Raw genomic sequence first — 23,034 nt, 5'->3', positions numbered from 1 at the left:
TGAAGTAAAAGCAAGTGTTTAGATACTTGAGTCACATACTTTTTAACCTTTTTATCATCTGTGTGCATGCTTCAGAATAGAAAAATAAAAACAACAAAAAACCAAACACCACAACAAAACATTGCCAGTGCCAACAGAGTTCTGAAGAGTGATTTAAAGAGAAGGTAAGTGCTAGTTCACAATTAGACACCAAGAGGCAAGAAAAGTAAGAATTAACCAGGTTGAGAGCAGGCAGTTTTCAATATTGTAAGGGAAAGATTCACATTGACAGATATGAACAGTGTAGCAACTTGAAATAAAATAAGGATTAACGGGTGGCCTCAAGACAGCTTGTAAGTGGCACCGAACAGTGAGACTGAAAAACAGGACAAGCCTCAGTGTCTGTGCCACTGGTTTTCAAAGAGCCAAAGTATGAAAAAGTAGTCTAATTCCTGGCCTATCAATTCAGTTCAATAATTATTTCTATAAATACTAATGAAAACTTTGAATAAAATTACATTTACATAACACCATACAATATAGAATCTTCCCCCTTTTCCTGTTCTTATTAGGAATTAAGTGTTATTAAATGTCCTGTGCAGTCATATTTTTAATCAAAATTTTGTATACCTAGATTTTTAGTATACAAAACATTAAAATGGCAGAACCATATATTTTTCCTCTTTTCCCTTCTACAACACTAAAGCAAAACCACGATTCATCAATACCTTTCTATAAATTACTTTAGTCAAAATCCCTCACTCACTCTGAATTCATAGGCTTGAAGGAACAGCTAGGAGGAGAGCGAGAAATTCTACATTTAACATGAGCATTTTAATTGCATTTTTTGATAAAGAAGTTTTCTGCATAAGCTCAAAACTCCTGCCAACATTGAAAGAAATCTAAAAGTACTTCAAATCAGGCATAAAATTTTAGCTTCCTCCTGCAATATTTTACAGCAAAGGAACAACTAAGAAACCAAGTTTAAGCATTGCCTGTGCAGTAATCCTTAACTGATGGAACAACCAGTTGAAATCAGTCACAAACAAGAAGTTCAGCCCTTGTTGATATTGTCAGAGTACCAAGGTTGTTAATGGAAAAAGCCTAGCAACTGTTAGTAGCTAATTAGCTACCACAAAATAGAATTAAAAATAAAAATCATAATCCTAATAATAATAAAGGGTATAAGGTTCCAAGCACAAACACTGGCTTTCTTTTCCTCTTGCTGCAATGGAGAGATAGCAGAAGATTTCACTTTCGTATCAGGGAACCAGAATGACCCAGAGCTTCCCGCCTCCCACTAGCAGCTCCAGCAAACATGACTGGGGAGAACACCATGAGGGTCTTGTTTGGATTCACAGTTCTGAAGAGATCAGTCCTGCAAAATTCCCTTGATTGTACCCCACTGGTGAGCCTTTGCCACCTCATGGTGGTATTCAAAGCTTGGACTCAATGATTTTGGAGGTCTCTTCCAACTCTAACAATTATATGATTCTTTTTTTTTTTTTTTTTTTTTTTGAAAGGAAGAAGAGAGACCCTGAAAAGCCAAAAACCAGACAGCCCATCCCAAACTATTCTAAAAAGTAAAAGGATACTTCATGGTATGATACTCACTAGCAGGTCATTTGGATAAAATAGACTGGATATTATTATCAAATAAGACTTCCACATCTGCCAAAACTAAATTAATTTTTAAAACCCATATACTCATTTGAAATAACTGACTTCTGCACAGGTTGCTTCCTCTCTGTATAGCACTAACATTAGGTAATTATTGGAATCAAGAGCATGCTATTGACAGGCGCCAGCTGTCTTTACCATGCTGAGGCCATTTTAAAGAAAGTGTATGCAAAATTGAGAACATGAGCACAACTCAACAACTACAATATTAAAAAATTAAATCACTAATCAAATAAAAATCTATACATGAACAACAGTGGTAGAAATAAACACTAAGGTGGGAACTGAGTCCATCAATAACCATCCTTAAGCTTAATTTCCAGTGAGTTGCCACTGAGTTTGCCACTCATTTCAAGAGCTGACTTTACAACTGTCTCGCAAGGTTATTAGGAGTCAAGCAAGAAGATCATTATTCATGATGTCTGACTGCAGGGCTTAAATTTTCTGATCATACCTTCCACAGTGTAAATTAGTTTCAAGGCCATAAATATTTAGGCTTTAAAGTGACTTGCTCAGCTCTACATAAGATAAGGCATAATATAATTTTTTCTTCAAAACCAGAGGAAATCTCCTTTTACCTTCAAGTCTTGACCAAAATGTCTCAAAATACTATACAGTCTAGGATGACAGAAAATCTGAGAAAGTTATAGAACCAAACCAGTTCATAAGCATACAGCATGACATATCATTTATGTTCCGCTCTATGATAGAATCTTCATGTAAAACTTTTTAGGTTATTTTCAGGCTGGTTTGATAAAAACATTAATTCTTGCAGTATCCAAATCTTTATATCCCGATATTCATGGTATCTCCACAGAAGATGATTTTGCTCTCATCTCTTTCAGAATACTTCATTCAAGTATACCTCATGTCTCCTGCCTGAAAAAGTTGGGAGTGGGTGGGGAGGGATGGGGAAATAACCTGACAAAAGGAAAAAACTGGACTACATTACTGCATATCTAAAAAGGTATTTCATAGGAAAATGTATCTTTATGAAAATAGGTTACTAGATCAGGTAAACATTTGTAAATTAAGGGACTCATTTCAATGATACTAGACAACATAGTGAAATATAATTTGCCTAAAATTTTCTACGACAAACCTTCAACTGTTATAGATACAAAACTCTCCTGAGAAAGAGAATCATCATTTACAGATTGAAGAACCACTGAAAAACAGACTTCAGTGAGTAGTCCTGTACATCACAGAATGCAGTGAAGGACTAGATGCAGTCATCACTTTTTTTGCTTAATATTGACTGATCCTATATAGTAATTTATTAATAACACTAAATACCAGATGCACAATTCCCGATCTCCCACAACAATTGTTTCAAAGCAATAATTCATACACATTTAGGTATTTGAAGTCAGTATAAAGAATTTGGTTTTAAATTTAAGCTCATTCAATTTTTGGAGCAGATATACAATATTCACCATTATATCCAGAATTAAGTACGCCAAAGAAAAGCATATCCTTCACTGGAGGAAGAGACAGTCACTTCCATCTACTTCCTGCCACAGAGGCAATAAAAAAAAGAAAGCTGTGTATCCATAAATATACACACAGGCACCTGTTTGTATACACATGAATGTGTGTTCACACACAGAGCAAAGATCCTCTCTGTGTGGTGAAGAGAAGGCACCAATAACTGTGCTATAATCAGTAATTATTTGCACTGTGATGTTTCCTCTCTCATGTCTATTCCCTGCTGAAACCTGTAATCACATCCTTGTCAAAAGATGTGTTCAATAACCTGGATTACTGCGAGTACATCCACTGATATGTTCTCATTTTTCAGCTCCTAATCTAGAGCCAACCTTCCTTCAAAGCTATTTAAAATTAACACATCTAAAGTACATGCAGCACAATTGCCAAGTCCTTTCTCTAATAATTACTTACTCACTCACTTCCTAACTTGGTGCTTACAGCTAAAAAAATGTTTTTTCTTATATCCTAAAACAATGAAAGCATCTCTCCAAAGGTCTACCTAGGAAACAGATTTTAACTTTAGTCTTCTAGTTTTAATTTCTCAGTCTCTCTCTTACACAAAGCTTCAAGCAAACTAACAATGATTCAGATTTTCATGAAATGTAAGGAGCATGTTTAAAACACAGATCAAGTGCAATGTTGACATTAACTCATTGAGCAGTCAGGATTATAAACTGTATTTATAAACCTTCAGAAGAGTATGCCAGTGACTATGCCATTATGAAAACCAAAGTAATTCACACCTTAACATTTGCATCTTCAGGAAGAAGGCAAAAAGCAGGACACAGCATTGTGTTCAACAGAATACTTCACATGCTCCTGTCCCAACAAGGTATGCTGAGAATCAGAGGTGCCTTCAAAAGCAACACACAATCCAGCCTCACAACACAGCACATGCTGGCAAGTACAAGGAAACAAAAAGCAGCACACCTTCATTATAGGTCAGTCAGTACTCCACAGACACCAACACGTAAGGGCCCACATGTCTAATTCCTCAAGTTAGTTCAGAGAGTAGGAAAGAAAGTCCTTCCAGTTATCACAAATTAAATTCTATCAGGGTTAGTATCTTTTTACAAGTTTTCTCTTTCCTTCCTGGAAGTGCTTGAAAACACATGTTCCAATCCTTAGTGGGTAGCAAAACCCTCATCTTTCTAAAGGTTTTTCAAAGTTTAATTTTTAAAGCATCTCCATGACAATAAATAATAAGTATCTACATGAAGGTACTTATTAAAAATACCACCACCAGTAGAAGTTCACTCTGTGTACCCCACCCCTCCCCCCTTTCAGCCAAACAAGCTTTTCTCCCTCCAAAACACAGTGGGGTATTTACCTCACTGACCTTGGGACTGCCTTCCTCCAGTATTTCTCCCTCATCAGTTTGCATGGGAACAGGATCTGTGCAAAGCTCTGCAGAAATGCAAAATACTGCCTAAAAGATAAACAACAAAGATATATTTTAAAAACAATTCTTTTTCTGCCTTTAACAATGTTATGTGAGATTGCAGTGCACATAAACAACAATTCTAGGCTATGACCTTTAATGCTGCCATTCTGCACATATTTGCTGAAATGTTTTACACAAACGAGAACTGTAATTCAGAATAAGACAAAACTACTTAATTAAAAGGAAAAAAAGCACTTAACAGTAATATCCTTTCTTTTTAACTTTAAAGTGTCACTGCTGAGTATTTAATGTAGTCACTGATTTTAGTCATTAAAGTCAGCAAGGAACGATCACACAGACCAGAGCTGAGGAATTCTTTACTAGGAAAAAGCTTTTGTGCAAATATAAGCTTTAAAGACTCAGCTTAAAGACAATCTAAAGGTTATTAGTTTGAACAATTGTTAAGACTTCCAGTGATCTCACAGTACCTCTGAAGTCTTACTTTCAGATTTTTTCCTTGACTTCATTCTAAAAATAAACACATCCTAGAATCTAAATGGTTCAGGGGACATATAAAGTCATTCATCTTCAGGCTAGCATTTACAATTTAACCCAGGTCAACAGATCCCAGTGTTTCTAATATCAACACTACTAGGTAATCTATTTTCAGGTTTGTTTGACAGTATCAGTGCAGTTCCAACTGAACAAAATCTGCACCCCCAAACTACATTCTTCAAATTGTAAAGTAACTTATGGAAGGATGAAATACAATTAGGGAGACTTTGGTGTTTAAGATTAGAATGTCTTCTACTCCAGAGGATGAGCCATCTTTCAGGGATAATGGATCAAATTAATCAATTTAAGAGATCAAATGCACCAGTACCAGCATAAATCCAGCAGGAATCTCTAACACTTAAAATGCAAGACATAAGGCATGACCAGATCTCTAACATTCCAGATATATGGAAAGTAAGGGCTCACTGAGTACACTGAATTAAGAATTCTCTCAAAGCCAAGAGTTGTTGGCCTTTAACAGTTGTCCCTCTCAAGATTATGTAACTCTTCAGCTGCACCAGCATTTAACATCCATTTTGAAGATTCTCTACTTCTGCACCTCAGCTACAGAACTGCTTACTGCCACATTCACAGCAGCAATTCCAAGCCTGGAAACTGACAACAGAAAGCTTCTAAATGATGCACCTCCTTCACTTCCCTGTTAATGCCTGTTCAGAGTGTAAGGCTATCTGCACTCCAACCTCCTCTGTTATGCTGCACGTAGGTAAAACAACATCTGTCATGGTTGACTCAAGGAGTGAAGAACAAGAACAAACATTAAGGGCCTGAAGCTACAAAAGGTTACATACAACTTACTAAATCTTACAACCAATAAGCTGCTACATTCAGTAATATCATATACTCTAGCACAAGACACAAGAGTTGTAAAGACTTAGAGCATAGTAATTTCCTTTTCTGGGAAAAGAAGGAGTGAGGAGAAAAATCAAACTCTTACCCAAATCCTCAGTTAAACATTCTGCCTTCAGGGCATAATCAAAAATCAGAGGTATCAAATGCTAATCATGACATCTATGCCAAGATCCTCCTGCCTATAACAAATGTTTCTAGCTCTTTGTTCCGCACCAAGAGTGGAGGAGGCCAGGCTGGGCAGTCCCTGTCCATGGTACTTCTTTGCCATGCTCAGCTTCTAAAACCCACTCCAGAACTTTCAGAGCTGGGAGTTTTGGAGCATGATTTCGCAGTGTCAGAGTCAAGTAATTGGGAAGCTCCTCAGATTTTTGTTAGACAGACAGTCTGATGTCTAACAGCCAAAACAGTTTTGGCCAGAAGGATTTCTGTGGCACTTACCTGGCCTTGAAGTCAGAGAAACAAGCAAGAATGAACTTGAGCTACAGAAGCATTAAAAAAAAAAACTTACATATAAAACAAGACCAGAAAGGTCAGACCAAGAACACTGCAAGGGGAAGTCACTTTTCATTCAGAATGCTTGAAGAACTCAAACATAAGCCTTTGAAAAACTGACGTGTTTTATCTTCTGAGATCCCTCACTACCAGAGGAATTGGCAGTATTTTACTCCAGTTTTTATATACTACTCCTGGAAGAAGACAAAAAAAACTACCAACCAGTGCATCTCAAAGCAGGAAAGAAAAGGTCAGTAGAACTAGGAAATTTTTAAAAATGGAAAGGCTACAAGGACAAAGAAAAGCAAGCTCTTACACAGACAAGAGATTAAATACACTGGAACTATCCAGAACTCAGAGATTAGAGTAGGAAATTGAATGAATAAACTCTTCTCCATTGCATTTTCTTTTTTACAACTTCTATTTTCTCTCTTAATTTATCCCATAATTAATGATTTATTTGCTTTAATATTTTAAAAAACCATGTAATATGTCATACAATACTTTGAGTGAACTCACTCACATGGGATGGTAAAAAGGTATAAGTTTTAAAAGGCTCAGTAATTGACTAGAAAACTTCACAAGAAAGAAAGAAAATCCACCAACAAAAATTTTTAGCTGGTGCAGGAAGATCCTAAGCCACAGGCTACAAAAGGTGTTGCAAGAGGAAGTTTTGCTGAACACTGTTCTTCTATTGCTAGGTTTGGGGTTTTTTTTATACTTCATTGCATTTGCTTCTGGGCTCTTTCAGGAGACCAAACATCAATTCAATAATTTTTATGTTCTTCTGCATACATGAATCATTGATTCTCTTAGCCACTGGCACAAGAATGGTGCACTGCAAGATTATTTACTGCCAAAAGGAGACACCAAGATTTCTGAATCCGTACCTCTGTGGCAGGCTTTTGTAGCAGTCATTTACAGCTGAGGGTGACTTCTTAGCTAACAGAGACTGCTTTTTGCCAGCACATGAAGAAATAACATAATTATTCCATGTTACAGACATTCCCCTCTTCACCTCACCAGCTTCTGAGAAGAGTCCTGAAGGCAACAAACAGGGTCATTTATTTTATACATGGAGGATGGACGGGAAGTAAGAATTTGTAGTAGCATCCTGTAGGATCAGGAAAATGCCAAAAGCCTAAAGGCATTTGTTTACTTATATTTAATACTTAATGTGATATGTCAAGTTCCCAGGTGATAAAAAGAAAGTTTACAGACAGCCCATTTAGATTTTCAGATCCAACACCTATCAAGAAAGTCACTCCTGGAAAAGGTCAAAAGTAAGATAATCCTCTTCTACCCTTGCATATATCCACCCAAACTACTTGAAATGGGACTGAAATCCCTCAATTTTTTATTTACCTGATATCCTTCAGAAAAATTAACTAACTTCAACTGGAGTAAGGTAACACCAAGGAAGGCCTGACAAATAGCAATGCACTGGTATGCCCATATACGATGTAGCAAATGCACGTCTAAACTTAGGAACGACTTTTAACTTTTTAAAATGTACTACACTGATGAAAATCTATACTCAAAGGTTAAAGCATTTATTAATATGAACCAGCAGGATTTCTTACCAACTTTAATGCCTACTGCAATACTGCCCTGCCATTAAACAGAATGGTTTTGGGACAATCCAGTTTGATTTTTAGTCCTATTTTTGCTTCATGTCTTTCTTCAGCAAAGATGCACTCGTTTTGTCCTCTGGGATCACCATGAGAGATGTAGCTACCAGCCACTCAGTGTAAGCAGAACAGTGCAGTGTCCTTATGGATATCATCTCTGCACTACTGCATTCTAACACACTCTGGCAAGCAAAACTTGAACAAAATTTCCATATGCTTATCAATCCCTGAAAACCAATAGCAATGAACAAGATACTTCCTCTAGGCCTAATTTTCTCTCAACATAGAAAGGTCCAGCATGGAAAAATACAATAGCTGGAATTCCAATAATTTCAAATTTGGTTTCAGCAAACAGGCATCACTGGGACTAAGCACCTTGTCTAATTCAAGGGTCTTTCATGCAGCAACACTTTTTTTTTTAAAATTGGCAGCAGGAATCAAATATGGACTAAAGAGGAAATCTGTTCCTCATCAGATAATGAAGAAAAAACCTACTTCAAGCTTCTAAAGAGTGCAGCTGTGAGAGAAGCAGTTATTAATGTACAACCAATCGTGATTCCTGTGAATTCCCAAGTCTAAATTGGATATGGCCCACTAGAAACTCCCTGAAGGACAGTAAGGCTGCGCCAAATGTCACCATTACAGACAATAAGCAGAAATTGAAGGTAGGTTCTAAACTCTCACAAAGCAAAACAGGCACACCAGTGCTCTTCCAAGGCAGTGATCTCGTGTACATGGCATACTTGAAACAAGAGCAGCTAGAACAAGGCACTACTTGACTGAACAGCGTCTTAGATGAGACTGTGCTTGTTTGACACAATTGTATCGACACACCAGCCCCTAGGTACAGACAAAATGTTCATTTTTAACACATGATCCAACCATATTGTATTTAATTGCTAAAGCATTGTATTACATTGAGTCTGTTAAGAAGGTACAAAAGCAACATAAAATTTAACATACAGAAGAAGAAGAGGAGGGTATTTTTTGTCACTTTAAATGCAAGTTGTTCTGAAAGCAAGAGCATTCAGAAGATAGAAAACCTTTGACTATAACTTTATTGCTTATAGGAAATAATCAGTTACCAATTCCAGTGAGTTAAAAAAATCTCAACACAAATTAACTAATTTTTAAAGAAAATGATACATCATACATACCAACTTCAGCTTAAAGAAACAAATCACATCAGGCAGTAACACAAACTTCACACACAAACCCACAGGAAATAACCCACTAGAAAGCACATGAATACAGATCTACATCCTACATTATCTTAAGAACCAGCATAGGCTATTGCTCTTCTCACCTCCAACTTTCAAGATCACAATACTGAGCTTTGGTCGACTTTTACCTTTGACAGTTTCCAAGGGCTGCCAAAGCCCACAAGGATCCGTCCTGGCTACATTCAGTGCAAAAACAAAACCCTAAAAGGAGACAAAAAAAAAATTAAAATGTCAGTCAGCTGCGGTTATTAGTAAATTTAAAACAAATATAAAACCAAAAGTAAGCTGTCTCCAAAGCTCAGCAAACCTAGGGGCACAGAAATGAAAGGAATAGGCTGCCATCAGGAAAATATTTTCTTAAAATTCTCCCCACAACCTCCCATCCAAATCTGGAAAAACAGTAAACACTGGTAGCATGTGTGAGAGAATCTCCTACTGACTATGAGATACAACAGAACAGTAGGAGGCTCTAGAAACATAATTTCTATTCACAACTGGGAAAAATGTGCAGTGAAACTGGTTTCTTGTACAGGAACTGAGAGAACAGACATAAGCGAGTTTCCTTGCAGTCAAGGGAAGAGATTACATAATTCTACATTAACTCCTGAATATTAAATATTATGTGTAAAAATGAATCCCATACCTACCAATTGTCAGGTATTTAATCCTATTTTGAAAGAGTAACACAGCAGCACTGCACTGGCTTACAATCTTGCCCATTTCAAATCATACATAATCTGTCTTAACCACAGCTAGTATTAAATACTTCAGTTTTGGTTTTGCAAAACATAACCAACTTCCAGGAATTAAAAGAAGTCCAGAACCACCAGCTTACCTTATTATACATCCAAGTTAACATCACTAAAATCTAAATTATTCCAGTTGCCATTATTCAGGTTTGTTGTAACAGATATGAACAAGCGGCACTTTTCTAAATTCACTGCATCATTTTGTCGGCTACTACTCCTTAATGTACAGCATTATTCAGGAACAAAGCATTCCTGTCATTGGACTAACTGCCATAAACTGAGTTTATTTTTTTTTTCCTGATCTTCTAGCATTAACTAAGAGCTTTCTGGGCATGATTTCCATTCAAACAATTTCTGACTAGAAAATACATGTGGTGATAAAAGGGAGTCTTACCTGCCACAGTGGTTTACCTGTCCCTTTGCTAGTAAGCAAAGGTTTTACAGATGCAAACTTAAATTTTGAACTTGGTTCTGACTTATGCTGTGGGGTAATTCTGATAAAGCAACCAAGAGCACGCTCTGCTCAAAAGGCCTCAAGCTGTCTTAAAACATCATCAAAAAATGAACAAAAAATCAGCTGCTGACGTAAATAAACAAAAACATCACATAATCAATTAGGATATGGGAATTTGGCTTCAAGTCATTCACAACTTCAAAACAACACAGAAGTATCTCATGGTTTTTCATCTACAGCACAGCAGCAGTCCTGATTTACTATAAAAATTACCCAGGACAACCCTGGTCTCACTGTTATGGTAATTCTCCGTTCACTTTTCAAGGCTGGAGATGGAAATATAACTTGTAACCAAGTAATTTGGTAGAAGGAGAGACACTACTGATGTTTGAGAACAGGATTTGCAACCTCTTTATTTCACATGGTTTAGAACAATCTCTTTGCATTACTTAGGTGGAAGGAAATCCAGGAAGGATTAGTACTTCAAGGAAAAACGAACTAAAGATATCACTCTAAACAAAGCAGCTGGGAGGAATGGGAAAAGGCAGAAATCCTCAACCTCTCATGGAAAAAAAAATCCAGAGGAATATTCAGGAAGGGCAGTCACATATCCCACAAAATCACTGTGGTGTTCTACGGCAAAACATGACATGAGAAAGGGTGTCCATTATGTTTAATTTAGCATTGGCTGCACAACTTCCTATATTCTTCTGTATTTAATTCTTTGCGCTGATGTTTTTGGTAACACATGGAAAATATTTCAGCTGTTCATGTAGATATGACACAAGTACTTTTAACAAGATAAATAGCTGTAACTTGGAATAGATACATTACTCTGTACTGCTCTTCTAAAGTAACATGAGAACAGAAGGACCAAAAAGAAGCTAAAAACCTATATAAACAAAACATAAGCCTCTTTTCACAGCACTTAAGTCTTTTTACATGAACAACTCAAATACAAAACATTTCATAAAACAGAGTGCTCCTGAAGATGCCATGGGGTTTAAAAAGGACAACTACACAACACGATCTGCTCAAGAAAATCCAATCATTAATGAATTTGTTTCTTATTAAACAACGTCACCCTTTTTGATTCATCGTTAAGGGAGACATGGGAAATATGCAAAGGGATAATTATCAAATGGTCCTAACTCAGACTTTAAATTTAGAAAATCCTGGCTCTAGCCTTTGAGTCTGAAGACAGTCTTGAAACATAAGGACAGAATACTTCATCATCACCTTCCCAGTGTTCCAAACCATTTACATAAACAACATTTAAGGTGCTAAATGTTTCTCCTCCCAGTTAAGGAAAAGTAAACTGAAAAGCTTATTTCGAAAAATGTTTTGCTTACACATTTTGCCACTCTCTACTGTACAAAGCAGCACAAACCCCTCTTCTTTTCTTTTCATATTGGTTAGGCTAAAGAATCCATTAAAGGTTACAGTGAACATAAAAGGTATTTGTCCTCACTTTGCTACAGCAACCTATTGTACACTATATACACTACACATCATTTCTCAACTGTAATCAATATTACATCCCAACTATTATCAGCCAAAGGCTGCCAAGTGGTTAAGTTTTCCAAAGTCCTTTGTGCTTTGTTCCACCCTGTATTTTCACTGTGACTGAAGCATATATACACACACATTTATGTACATATACACATATATGTGTGTAGATACAATATACGTATGTAACAAAATGCCCTCAAAAATATTTCTACTTTTTCCTCTTCAAGGCCTTCAACACTCTACACCACAACATTTATGGAAACTATCAAACTGAGGTTGTTTGGAGTACTGTGTCTTAACTGACTGATGGCATCTTCTGGGCAGCCAGCATCAGAATAAGAGTTATGGTGATACCTGGAGCAGCAAGGAATTAAAACACAGTGAGCTGAGAATACCAGCTGCTTTTTACACTCCATACTAAAGTTTAACCCACTCAAGACATTCGTTTTGCAAAGTTGGAAACAAATTATCACTTAAAAAAAACCAAACGAAAAGCAACAACCAAGCCTTTATTTCAGGGAATTTGCAAAGTGACAAAGTCTTCAGAATACTGAGGACCAGAGTTTTCTAAGAACAGGTGAAGAGTGGATGTTATACTAGACCAGAGACATGAAGCATTTTTCTCCATCTTAAGCAAAACGTTGTGATGAGTGAGAAGCCAGCTTCTCAACAGCTCAACTTTAAACCTGAAAGCTATAAATAACTCCTGTACTGCTGATAATCCCAAGAGAATCATCCTGTCAGATTATTCATACCGCTAAAGTCAACTCAAGATCGAAGGTTTCCTTTCAAACCCCCAGTAACACTCATCAAGCCCCATACAGCAGTATGTTTATCAAACCCAGCAGCAGTAACTAAATTAAAACTGATAAAGTGGTAAGCAGCCTTGTGCAGAGGAAAGGGGGAATGGTGCTTATTCACTGACAGCAGCAATTACAAGAGCTAAAGACAACATCACTGAAAATCATTCGGATGCAGGACAGGATTGGAAGATACCGTGCCTTTTAAACTATCTAGTTCTTACCATCCTCCTCTATTTAATTAGAAGAGTATCAAAGTTTCCTGTGTTAAACTATCCTTTGGCTTTGTTTGCTTTTACAATAAGAGCTGCGTTGTTAAGGAATTCACACCGGCACGGCAATACTGGTGCTAAGACTTCCAGCAGCCATGAAGGCAGACAAGCATCCCCTGCTGCCTGAGAAAGGCTCTAGGTCCCGGCACTGCGCCCTGTAACGCAGCCTCGGGCAGAAGATTATGGCCAGGCTGAGCCAGGACACAGCCAGGGGAGGAAGGCCAGGGGATTGAGATGGAGAATGAAGCTTAAGTCACAATCTGCTTCTTCTGCTTTTTAAACTTCGCTCTTTTATAGCTTACACCCTGAAATTTTCCAAAATAATGTTCCATATTTATCTCACTTCTAATGATTAATAACAGAGAGGTTCTCTTATACAAGGACGGTTTGACTTCTCACTAACATGATTATACATGCAGGGAAGTCCAAGATCTCAGCACTATTATTGTCAAAGAAAACAAATGCTGAGCTGTTAAGCAAATAATTCTAAACTATAATTGCAAACACCAACTTTGAACATAACCAGCTGCCAGATAGAACTTCATCAATATTTATAGCATGACATCAGTCTGAATTGTACTTTTCAGCTATTTCGGCACCTAAGAAAGGAACAGGAAGCTAATTTTCAAAAATCTGTTTTATATTCAACAAAGCTTTTTCTTCAAAGAAATGAGGCAACACACTCATTCTTATGGCTAATTTATAAATTTAAAAACACAATGCAAATTATTACTGATACAATGCTAGTCCTCAACACTGCAGTCTTTGCTGAACATGTTTAGTTAGTACTACTGAATTTGGAACTACATGTGAGAAGAGCTTCAGACCTGCTCAACTATGTGTGAGGTCAGGGCCCTAAGTGTTCTGTCTTTTGGCACAAAAAGAGTTCTTCAACTTTCTCACCTTATTTCCTCTGAAACTGGCATTTAAAAGAAAAGTAACCCAGTCCACTATTGCAACCAAAACCATAAAAGTCTGCCTTTAGGCTACCTAATTGAACTACATGACAACTGATTTTCACTGTCAAGCTCTCACACCACATTTAAAAACCTAACATTTGAAATTTGCTCCTAGTTTTGAATGTTCTTCACTTACAAGTTACTTTTTGTTCATCCTTTATTAAATTTGAAATGCAGTAACACAAAAATTTCACTTATTTTTTTGTCCAAACTTTGTCATACTAAAGTTACTTTCAGTTTATTTACGTACCCAGCTGTGGCAGGGTTGAGATAAGCTGATATACAGTATCCATACACAAGGCAGCACCAGTTTATCTATTTACCTTCAACTGGTGAAAGCAACATTACCCAGCGTTGGTTAAGTACAGGGTTAGGGCTGGAGAGGGAAGGGACTAGTTATGTCACTGTATTCTTGCCCTCAGGCCACCACAATGTAACACTGTCAGGAGCTGTTCCTTTGCTTATTAGACAATGTTAAAAAGTATTTGATACAATGGGACTTCTATCTGTTTTCTCCACAGTCTAATTTAGTTTTCAATCAACAGGAAGCTTCTCTCAATATGAATCTATTTTCCACAATACATAAATTGCCAGGGACAGGGAAGAGAAAGTTGGACTTTGAATATGAAAGAACCAGAATATGAAAGAATATGAATATGAAAGAACCAGAGCAGTTAACTTCCAACAAAGTATTATCAGAATGTGTCTCTGAGTACTCTAAAAATTAAAAGGGCCAAGCAAAGAAAATTATAGGCAGCTAATCTACAACTATGGAGTTTTAAAAATGTGTGTAACAGCCTAGCTTTGCAATAAAATACATCTTCCCCCTTTCAAGTATAATTTAGCAAAGTGAGTGCCATCAGAAACATAGGCAACTTCCCCATAGCTTTTATTAAATATAACAGAAACATTGAACAACAACTAAAATCTACACCTGTTATTCAGGCTGCCACCACACCAGCTGCAGAAAGTAGACAAGCAGATCCTTAAGCACACAAACATTTATCCAAACAAAAAGCACAGATAAAATAATAAAAACTCAATTTTAGCTTTACTATCGCACCTTGCCATGAAGGGATAGGAAAACCAAGAGCTGAGCCTGTAGGAAATCACCAAAAAAAGACACTTATTATGAGGGGCAGGGAAATACTATAGTATTATAGGGAACAGTAAAGACAAGATCCATTTTAAATGTGAGAATCCATTTCAAATGTGAGAAATGTTAAGTATTGATTTTTTTTGCAGCGTCAATGAAAAATGGTATGAATCTTAATGAACAGTCACAAATAAGCACTGTGGCTTGACTCTCTCATTTTTGTTCTCTTCAAAAGAAGACTCATCTGCATTTTAATTTGCCAGCATAGGCATCTGATACAACACAACTCAAACCTGATAGTGCAGAATCTCAGCCATTTGACAAACAAAAATACTAAAAATTTAATTTAAAATATTTTTTTCAGAATCCAAATACATATGGAAGGATAAGAATTTAAATTACAATGGTTGTGACAGTAAAATATCCTGCATAGACACACATTGGTGCCAAAGCACTCTTTTTTTGGCTCCTTACTTGAAGCAGTTAAGTGGAACTTAAAAAAAAAACAAAACCTCCAAAATAAAACCCCCAAACATCGTTATCAGAATAAACACATTCCCAAAACAGACTGAAACTGTTATATGTACAGCAATGTAAGAATGCTATTATTACATCCAGGAAAAATCTCAATACATAAAAATCCCAGAGAGGGTCACAAAGAAAGATACTAAACCCCATAAAAGTAGCTGAAAATGCTTTAAAGCAACTATTTAGAGCAGTATGTACTATGGCCTTCTCTCCTGAAGGGATTTTGGGCTGCTTCAGATCAAGCATGGATCATAATTTGTTCTGAAGTATATTTTGATCTTTGTAAGAACTTGGGGTGAGGGGACACACTCTCTTCCTCTATCTCAGAGGCAAATTTTTAAAATCAGAATAACCTAACACTTCTTTCCAAGTTCCTCATCATTCCTCATGCTAGCTGCACCCTCTAATACTATTAACTTATGGTTTCTCAAGTCACACTGTGCAATCAACAGAAACCTCAGAGGTCTGAAATACTGTTTCACTGTATGGTAAAGTGAGTGTATAGGTGATTTAATCTTCTGCAAAATCTAACTTCTGGAAAAGCGTTTAAATCACAAAGTTACTGTACTGCTGTATAAAAAGCAGAATATTCTGTCAGCTTTAATAAGAAAATGTACTCTGTGGCACTTCCATCTTCTCCAGAAAGAGAGATCAGATTATTTCTAAGGATCACCAAATGTGCCAGGAGAGAGCTAAAAGGTTCTCAAATGTCCAGGAAAGAACCTTTAAACATAGGTTAAAACCTGGCTCTCTTCAGCTCCTAAGACACAGAAGTTCCTAACTAGAGGACACTGACACCACAGTGCTGAGTAATTTGTGTCTCTTGGCTGTATGAACCAGTGAAAGGAGAGGACCTACTCCCATTATCATCGATGGATCACCCTAAGGCCAAAACAGATTTATCCACAGTAGACTGGCAAGACCCTGAAGGGCTCCTTCTGTTCCCCAGAGGTGGGTTTCCTATCTTTCCTACCACTCATGCGGTACTGTTGTGAGACTTATGCAGAGAGGTCACAGGGCCAGGGAAGTTGGTAATGAGATTGCCATGGAGCAGCCCAGCAGTTCCTTAGTTCTGACCATGTGGAGACCTATCAGACCAGTCCTAAAACAAGAAGGGCAGCAAAAACCTTTCCAAACATTCAGCTTCTGGATTTAAAATCATACATTTATTTGAACTAGTGAAACTCTCTCACAAAGTCTGCTTTTGCCACATGAACAACGCATTAGAGAACTGCAGGTTCAACCAGTGTTTGTGGTAAGAAAACAGGAGGGACTCGAGCAGGGAAAAAAACCCCTGCAGCCCCAGGATACAAGATGATCAGAGGAACAGGAAGAAGCATTTCCAACAAGCAAAATAGAGGCTAGAATCTGAAAAATCTTCAAACTTAAGAGAAGAAAGCTAACAGTATTTGCAAAAACTACATTCTTTGTAGACTACTACCAAATCAAAGGGCAGAAGTTTCTCCTGTTACAGAACAGACTTTACTAATGAAAAACCCAATACACTACTGAAAAATTCTGCCAGGTTGCTTTTCTTTATAGAACTTTTCATGACACTTTCAAGAGTCATGATAAAAGTATAGAAATTAAATGCTAGTAAAAACATCAATGACTTTTACCTCATTACTCATTTAGATGGATTAGAGGACTTCCCCTCATACAAGCAACATGATATCATTGTATCACCTTTTGACTAATCCTCTGTCAGGCTATCTAAAATTATCAACTCTTTGTTTTGCAACTTTGCTTCTTATCCTTTCATCTGCTGATTAGCTTTCTAGCCTCCCATCTTCTGTCTAAAATGGTCAAAATACACCAACTTCAAGGTTATTTTTTACACATTTATTGTGACCAGTATCCTGTACCACACAGCACACGTTCTGCCTTATGATACCTCCCACTTCTCCTGACAAGGAGGATGTTGCTCGACAGATTTAAAAGCTAAACTGGCTAAGAGCTGCTTTCAGATCCATTTTACTTTTTAAGGTAGATATTTTTAAAAATTTAAACAGTGTAAGTCTCAGATAGAACATTAACTTGCTTCCCAGATTTTCTCACAGAGGAACTATTGAGTTTTTTCTGATCCACAGACATTAAATCAGGAAATACATGCACGATATCCAATTTCAGAACTACTAAAGCTGGCAGGGCCCAGAAACGCAATCCGTACTGACTAGCTGAAACTGGAAAAGGTCATCTCCATAGCTCACTACATGGTAAACACAGAGAACATCCAAACTCCAACCACAACCCTCACGCTGATGAAAACTTAAAAACCTCAGAACATTCCCCTACAACATAATGCAAACCATAATAAGTGCAAAAACACCCTCTCCCTCTAACCGCTATAAGAAGGCAAAGGGAAAAAACAAATTTAACATACTCACTGCCTACTGCTCTAGAGGAGAAAAAAATAAGTGACACCAACGCCTTACAGCAAAGCATGTTTACTTCCCTGAAGAAATAAAAAATAATGAGTAGCAGTGCAACACAAAGAAGGCATGAACAGAAGAGAAATGTAAGGAAGTATAAGAGCTTTATTATCCGCTGAAAGGGCTAGGGAACGGCAAACAGAATATCCTGATTACTCTCACCCCGGTCACCTCGGTCACCTCGCAAGCTGAAATACCAGCAGGCAACTACTTGTCTGACAGTGACAGCTGGCCCAAGTACTAAAAAGCGCCCCTATTTTTGTTAGCAGATAGTAGCCAGAAGTTTAGTTTGGATTCACAAGAAAGTAACATGAATTCTTCAGTCCATATTCCACACACTGTTTGGTATCAAGAACAAGCAACCTTACTATATATGTTTTATCTGAAAATAAAAAGACAGTAAATGCTAAGCTAAGGAAGACTGTTAGCAAGAATATATGTATTTTCTACCACAACTGGTCAAACCGTTAGAAATGCATGTTACTGTCTGCTCAACATCTCTGTGCTGGGTTCTTGCAATTAGAACTGAAGACTGACATTCCCTTGTTATTCTTTCCCTAACACAATGAAACATTTCATTATTAAAATTTCTGAAAAAGGAAGAAACACACCATTAAAAGCAAATCCAGAGCAAATGCATTTTATAAGCACTGAGGTGACAGAAAACTTTTAGTTTTAAAGAAAAAACAGTGGTACATATGTGCTAGCATCAGATACTTCCCTCCTTTATCTATGTGTCAAACACGCTTAGTTTATCCTATGAAAACAAACAATGTCAGTTCTTCACAAAAAAACTCATCTACTGACCCAAACTACACATACATTAAGGCTGAGTGAAGAAGAACAACTAATGATAACCAAATAGCTGTAAAATGCTAGGTATGCTCTAAGTAGAAACACTGCAGAATTTGTGAATCGGATAGCAGCACTATGAGCAGTGACTGAGGAAAGCCATTGCAAAGAAACTGGGAAAGGACTGTTAGTTGTTATTACTACACAAAGCAGACAATATTTATGTATAAAGGTTTCCAAGAAAATAAACACAATAATGGCAGTAAGTGACTACAACAGACTCTGCATCCAAGCATTTTGCAGAAAATGGAAATAGAGTAACCAAACCATTAAGCAGACTATTAATAAACACATTCAAGTCAATAACTAAGCTTCTTAGACTTATTCTATGATCTCCAGTTCATACTGCTTAATTGTAAATCCAATCTCTTCTGTGAGCAGAAGTACATCAGCTTTACCAGAGGGGATAAAAAAAAAAAAAAAAAAAAAACCACACTCAAAAACCCCTGAGAACAAACCCTGTTTGAACATATTTTCAAATCACTAATTTTATAGCAGTCCTTCAATTATTTCCAGCATTCTGGCTGCAGCTATTCTGTTCTAGATGCAGTTATCTCTACATATGATTTTTATTATGCATTATTCTGCAAAAATTAATTCCTAATTTCTTACTTGCTATGATAGGAGGCAGATCTAAGGTAAAATACACTACCTCAGAGCTACACGAAATTCTCTCCTGAAGCTTCCTCCTCTGAAGTCATACTCCAACAGCAGGTTTTAATGATGAAATAAGTATCACCAAGCAAAACCATGACGTACACTCAACCTAAATGTTTTACTGGACTATTCAATCACACAAACCCTGGCAGATAAAACTTTGTCAAGACTTCTATGTCCAAACGTTTGAACTTATTATTGAAATGAAAGTGTAGATCTCTAGCTAAATTTGCAGGTATACAGAAACTGGAATAATGCATTAATTCAAAAGTCTGCCTAATCAAGAGACACTGACTGGCTTATCATCACATTTTTACCGGGACTTCCATATTACAGGATTCAGGTGATTCCCTGTAAGCATCCCAATGACATTTTGCCCATCAGCACACATGCAATATAGCTAAACATATGTCGAATGATGACCTCACCTACTCACTACCAAAACAGATGTGCCTGTACCTTACTGCCCCAAAACCTCACAGCAGAAAATCTAACACACAGCTAACACCTCTCTGGGCTCCCTTCCCCATCTCCAGCCTCAACTTTTTGCAGGGTGATTTCTTCACTGAGGAATTGTCTAGTTACATCTGCAACTCAGTAAAACTCAGGTGAAAAGTCACCCCTGCAAACCCCTCCCCTGAGAAACATCTACCCAGCAGACCCTGCAACATCCACGGCTCGGCAGACAAACTGGAGGTTATCTTTTAGCTCGGGGCCTTGGATAATGCAGCAGATGAGAGCATTCACTCCCATCTCAACAGCGCGCATTCCAAGGAATCTGCACCCTTAGAGAGTCACCGCAGGAGAGGAGGGCACTGCCGAATAACTTCACTGTGGACAACCTAACTACAAAGCTGCTTGAACTTGTGCACATATTTAATAACCCTATGAACCAAAGTTATCACCTCTACAACACTTGTAGCAGGAACTAATTTCCAAAATCCATTCATACGGATAGCGGTATTACTGGAAAACACCAGGTAAAACAGACCTTTTAAATACAGAGCTGTACAACCCCCAAAGACCTACCGACTATTTTGCAGAAAAAGTCACAGGTTTTGTAGAGGTTGTAAATGTGACAACGTTTGTAGACGTCAACGACAACGTTGTACCTTTTGCAGAGGTTGTAAGCTGAACTCCAGCAAGTCATTATTTAAAAATAGTAATTAATGGATTGTAAAAAGGTTAACTTTACAAAGAGATATTTTTACAAATGATCGCTAACGTTAGTGAAACGTTACCGTGGAAAAACAAGCACTGTTTACATCAGTGAGCATCCCTACTTTAGCGAGGCAAACACTTTGTTGAGTCTTCGGTTTATTCAACAAGCCTCAGCTGTATGCTGTAGTAGATCCTCCTACATGCACTTTCATGAAGCGGATTTGAGCTTGCAAGATACCACGCTGCAAGCAGCACTTATCCACAGCCAGCGAAACGTCTCCAGAAACAAATATTCCCTCATTTTGCTACAAACAGCTGGGGAAACTTTTTTTCCCCCTAGGACACACCTCTGAACACGGTCACTCTTCCCACCCACCCATCATGTGTACACACACATTTTCACCAGCATCACGTTCCACTCAACCAGCGCGTTTTGCAGTGGTACCAATGCAACCTCGGCTCTGTCCCCACACTACAGCACTTTTTTTCCCCATCCACACAAGGGCTCCTCGGAGTGTTTCCGCCGCCGTACCTCCTGCCCGGCCTGGGTGATCCGGCGGGCGGGCGGCTCTTCCCCGGGGCCCTGTGTGGAGCGGGAGGGGGCGGTGGGGGGCACCGGGGCGCAGCCGCGGCGAACGGCGGCCCCACGTGAGGCGAGGAGGGGGCAGCGCTCGCCCGGCTGTGCCCCGGGACAGGCACTCGGCGGGGTCGGGCGGGAGCAGCGGCCGCTCCGCGCCGGGGCAGCGCCCTTGAGCCGCCGCCGCTCGGGGCCCCTCCCGCCGGCCCGGCCCCCCCGTCCCTCCCCCGCCCCGCGGCACCGCGGCCCGGCGCCAGAGGCCCCTGAGAGGCGGTGCGAGGGTCCGCAGGGCGGGAAGGGCTCCCAGGGAGTCCCGCGGCGGGAGCTGGGATGGGGAATAGGTGGGGGGCTCGTCCCGCACTCACCGCCGAGGCGCCGCCGCGGTGCGCTGAGCCCCCGTTCTTCTCAGTGCCGGGGGCGGCTCCGCCCGCCCGGGAAACACGAACCCCAGGAAGCAAAAGGCGAAGAAGCTGCGAAAAGCCTACCCCCCCCCCCGCTCCGCCGGCGCCGCCAAAAAAACACCACCGGGGGGGGGAAAAAAAAAAACCAAAACCAAACTTTCCTCGCCGCCGTCTCTCCCTCCCCCGAGGAGCACGAACCCAAACACACCGGGACACGCCCCCGCGCCGCCCCTCGCACCGCCCATTGGATGGCGCCCCGCCGACCCCCGCGCTGATTGGTCGTTCTGCCTGCTCGTCTTCTCCTTCCGCTCCCCTTTCCGCCCCTTCACGCTGCCCATTGGGAAGAGTCTCGGGGATCTCTCCGTTCATTAGCCAGGATGCACGTCAATCACAGAGGAGCACCGCCTATCGGCGCTTTTGATTGGGTTCTCGCGTCACTACACGCCCACCGATTGGCGGCATTTGCTGGCTGTCACCGGTTAGCGCTGCCCCCCCCCTTCACATCCCTCACTGGCTCCCGCCCCTTCTTCCTCTGCCAGTTAGCTGCGAGATTTGCCCCTTAAATGGGGCACTCGCTCGCCCGCTTCTACTTGTCCCGCCCTTCCGCCCTACGGATTGGGCTGTGGGTCGCACCCTCCGACTCCATTAGAGAACGAATGTGCCCGTTACACCGTAACAGCGCGGACACCCGCCCACCGAGCCGCGCTCCTCGGCGGCCCCTGGGACCCTCCTCAGCCGAGGCGAGGTTACGTCAGTTTGTGCACTCAGGTGCGGGTGCACGGGCGGGGCGCCGTGACGGGCACAGGCAATAGCGCGTATGGCCGCGGCGGTGGCCGCTCAGCGGCGCCGCGACACAGCACCAACGCCACACTGCCTGCCGCCCCCAGCGACATCTCCGCTTCGCCCCGCCCCTCCGCGTGCACGCACGACAGCTATTGGGCAGCAATTGTGTCACTCGTGCAGCTCGCGAAGCTCATTGGCTGTTAGCCGACGCCTGCGCAGCCAACCGGAGACCGCCCCCTGATGTCACCCGCCGGATGACACAGCAACCATGAGATGGGGGGTGGGGAAAGGCAGGGCTGTGTATTTGATTGGTTGATTTCACTGTCAATCTCCATGGAGGGAGGACGGTGGGCGGGGTGATGGCGCGTGCCCGCCGCGCCCCACGTGGCCCGGGCAGCTGCGCACGTGACGGAGGCCCGCGACCGGGAGAACTTGTGGGAAAGGCACTTGGGGTGACCGTGGCGTCATTCCTAAATGCAGTCGTTACAAATACACG

The 23,034-nt window shown here is 39.9% G+C and overlaps 1 protein-coding gene across 10 annotated transcripts in view; it reads right to left on the bottom strand.

The window, feature by feature from the left end:
- TNRC6B (trinucleotide repeat containing adaptor 6B) overlaps positions 1-21,969 on the bottom strand; it is a 132,846-nt gene extending 110,877 nt beyond the window's left edge. For 3 of the 10 annotated variants that reach the window (XM_059846485.1, XM_059846495.1, XM_059846490.1), the window contains exons 1-3: positions 21,720-21,969; positions 9,434-9,506; positions 4,481-4,579 (exon numbers count right to left, since the gene is read on the bottom strand). In XM_059846485.1, the coding sequence (XP_059702468.1) occupies positions 4,481-4,534 (54 nt within the window). In that variant the 5' untranslated portion in view covers positions 4,535-4,579; positions 9,434-9,506; positions 21,720-21,969. Of the gene's footprint in view, positions 1-4,480; positions 4,580-9,388; positions 9,507-21,719 lie in introns of all 10 variants that reach the window. The other 7 variants (XM_059846486.1, XM_059846491.1, XM_059846488.1 and 4 more) reach the window with 4 other exon arrangements.
- Between the last annotated feature and the right edge of the window lie 1,065 nt (positions 21,970-23,034).

The sequence above is a fragment of the Haemorhous mexicanus genome, chromosome 5 (assembly GCF_027477595.1).
Source record: "Haemorhous mexicanus isolate bHaeMex1 chromosome 5, bHaeMex1.pri, whole genome shotgun sequence".
Classification (NCBI taxonomy): domain Eukaryota; kingdom Metazoa; phylum Chordata; class Aves; order Passeriformes; family Fringillidae; genus Haemorhous; species Haemorhous mexicanus.
The sequence above is the reverse complement of the archived record's forward strand: the minus strand, read 5'-3'. Positions and strand labels throughout refer to the sequence as shown.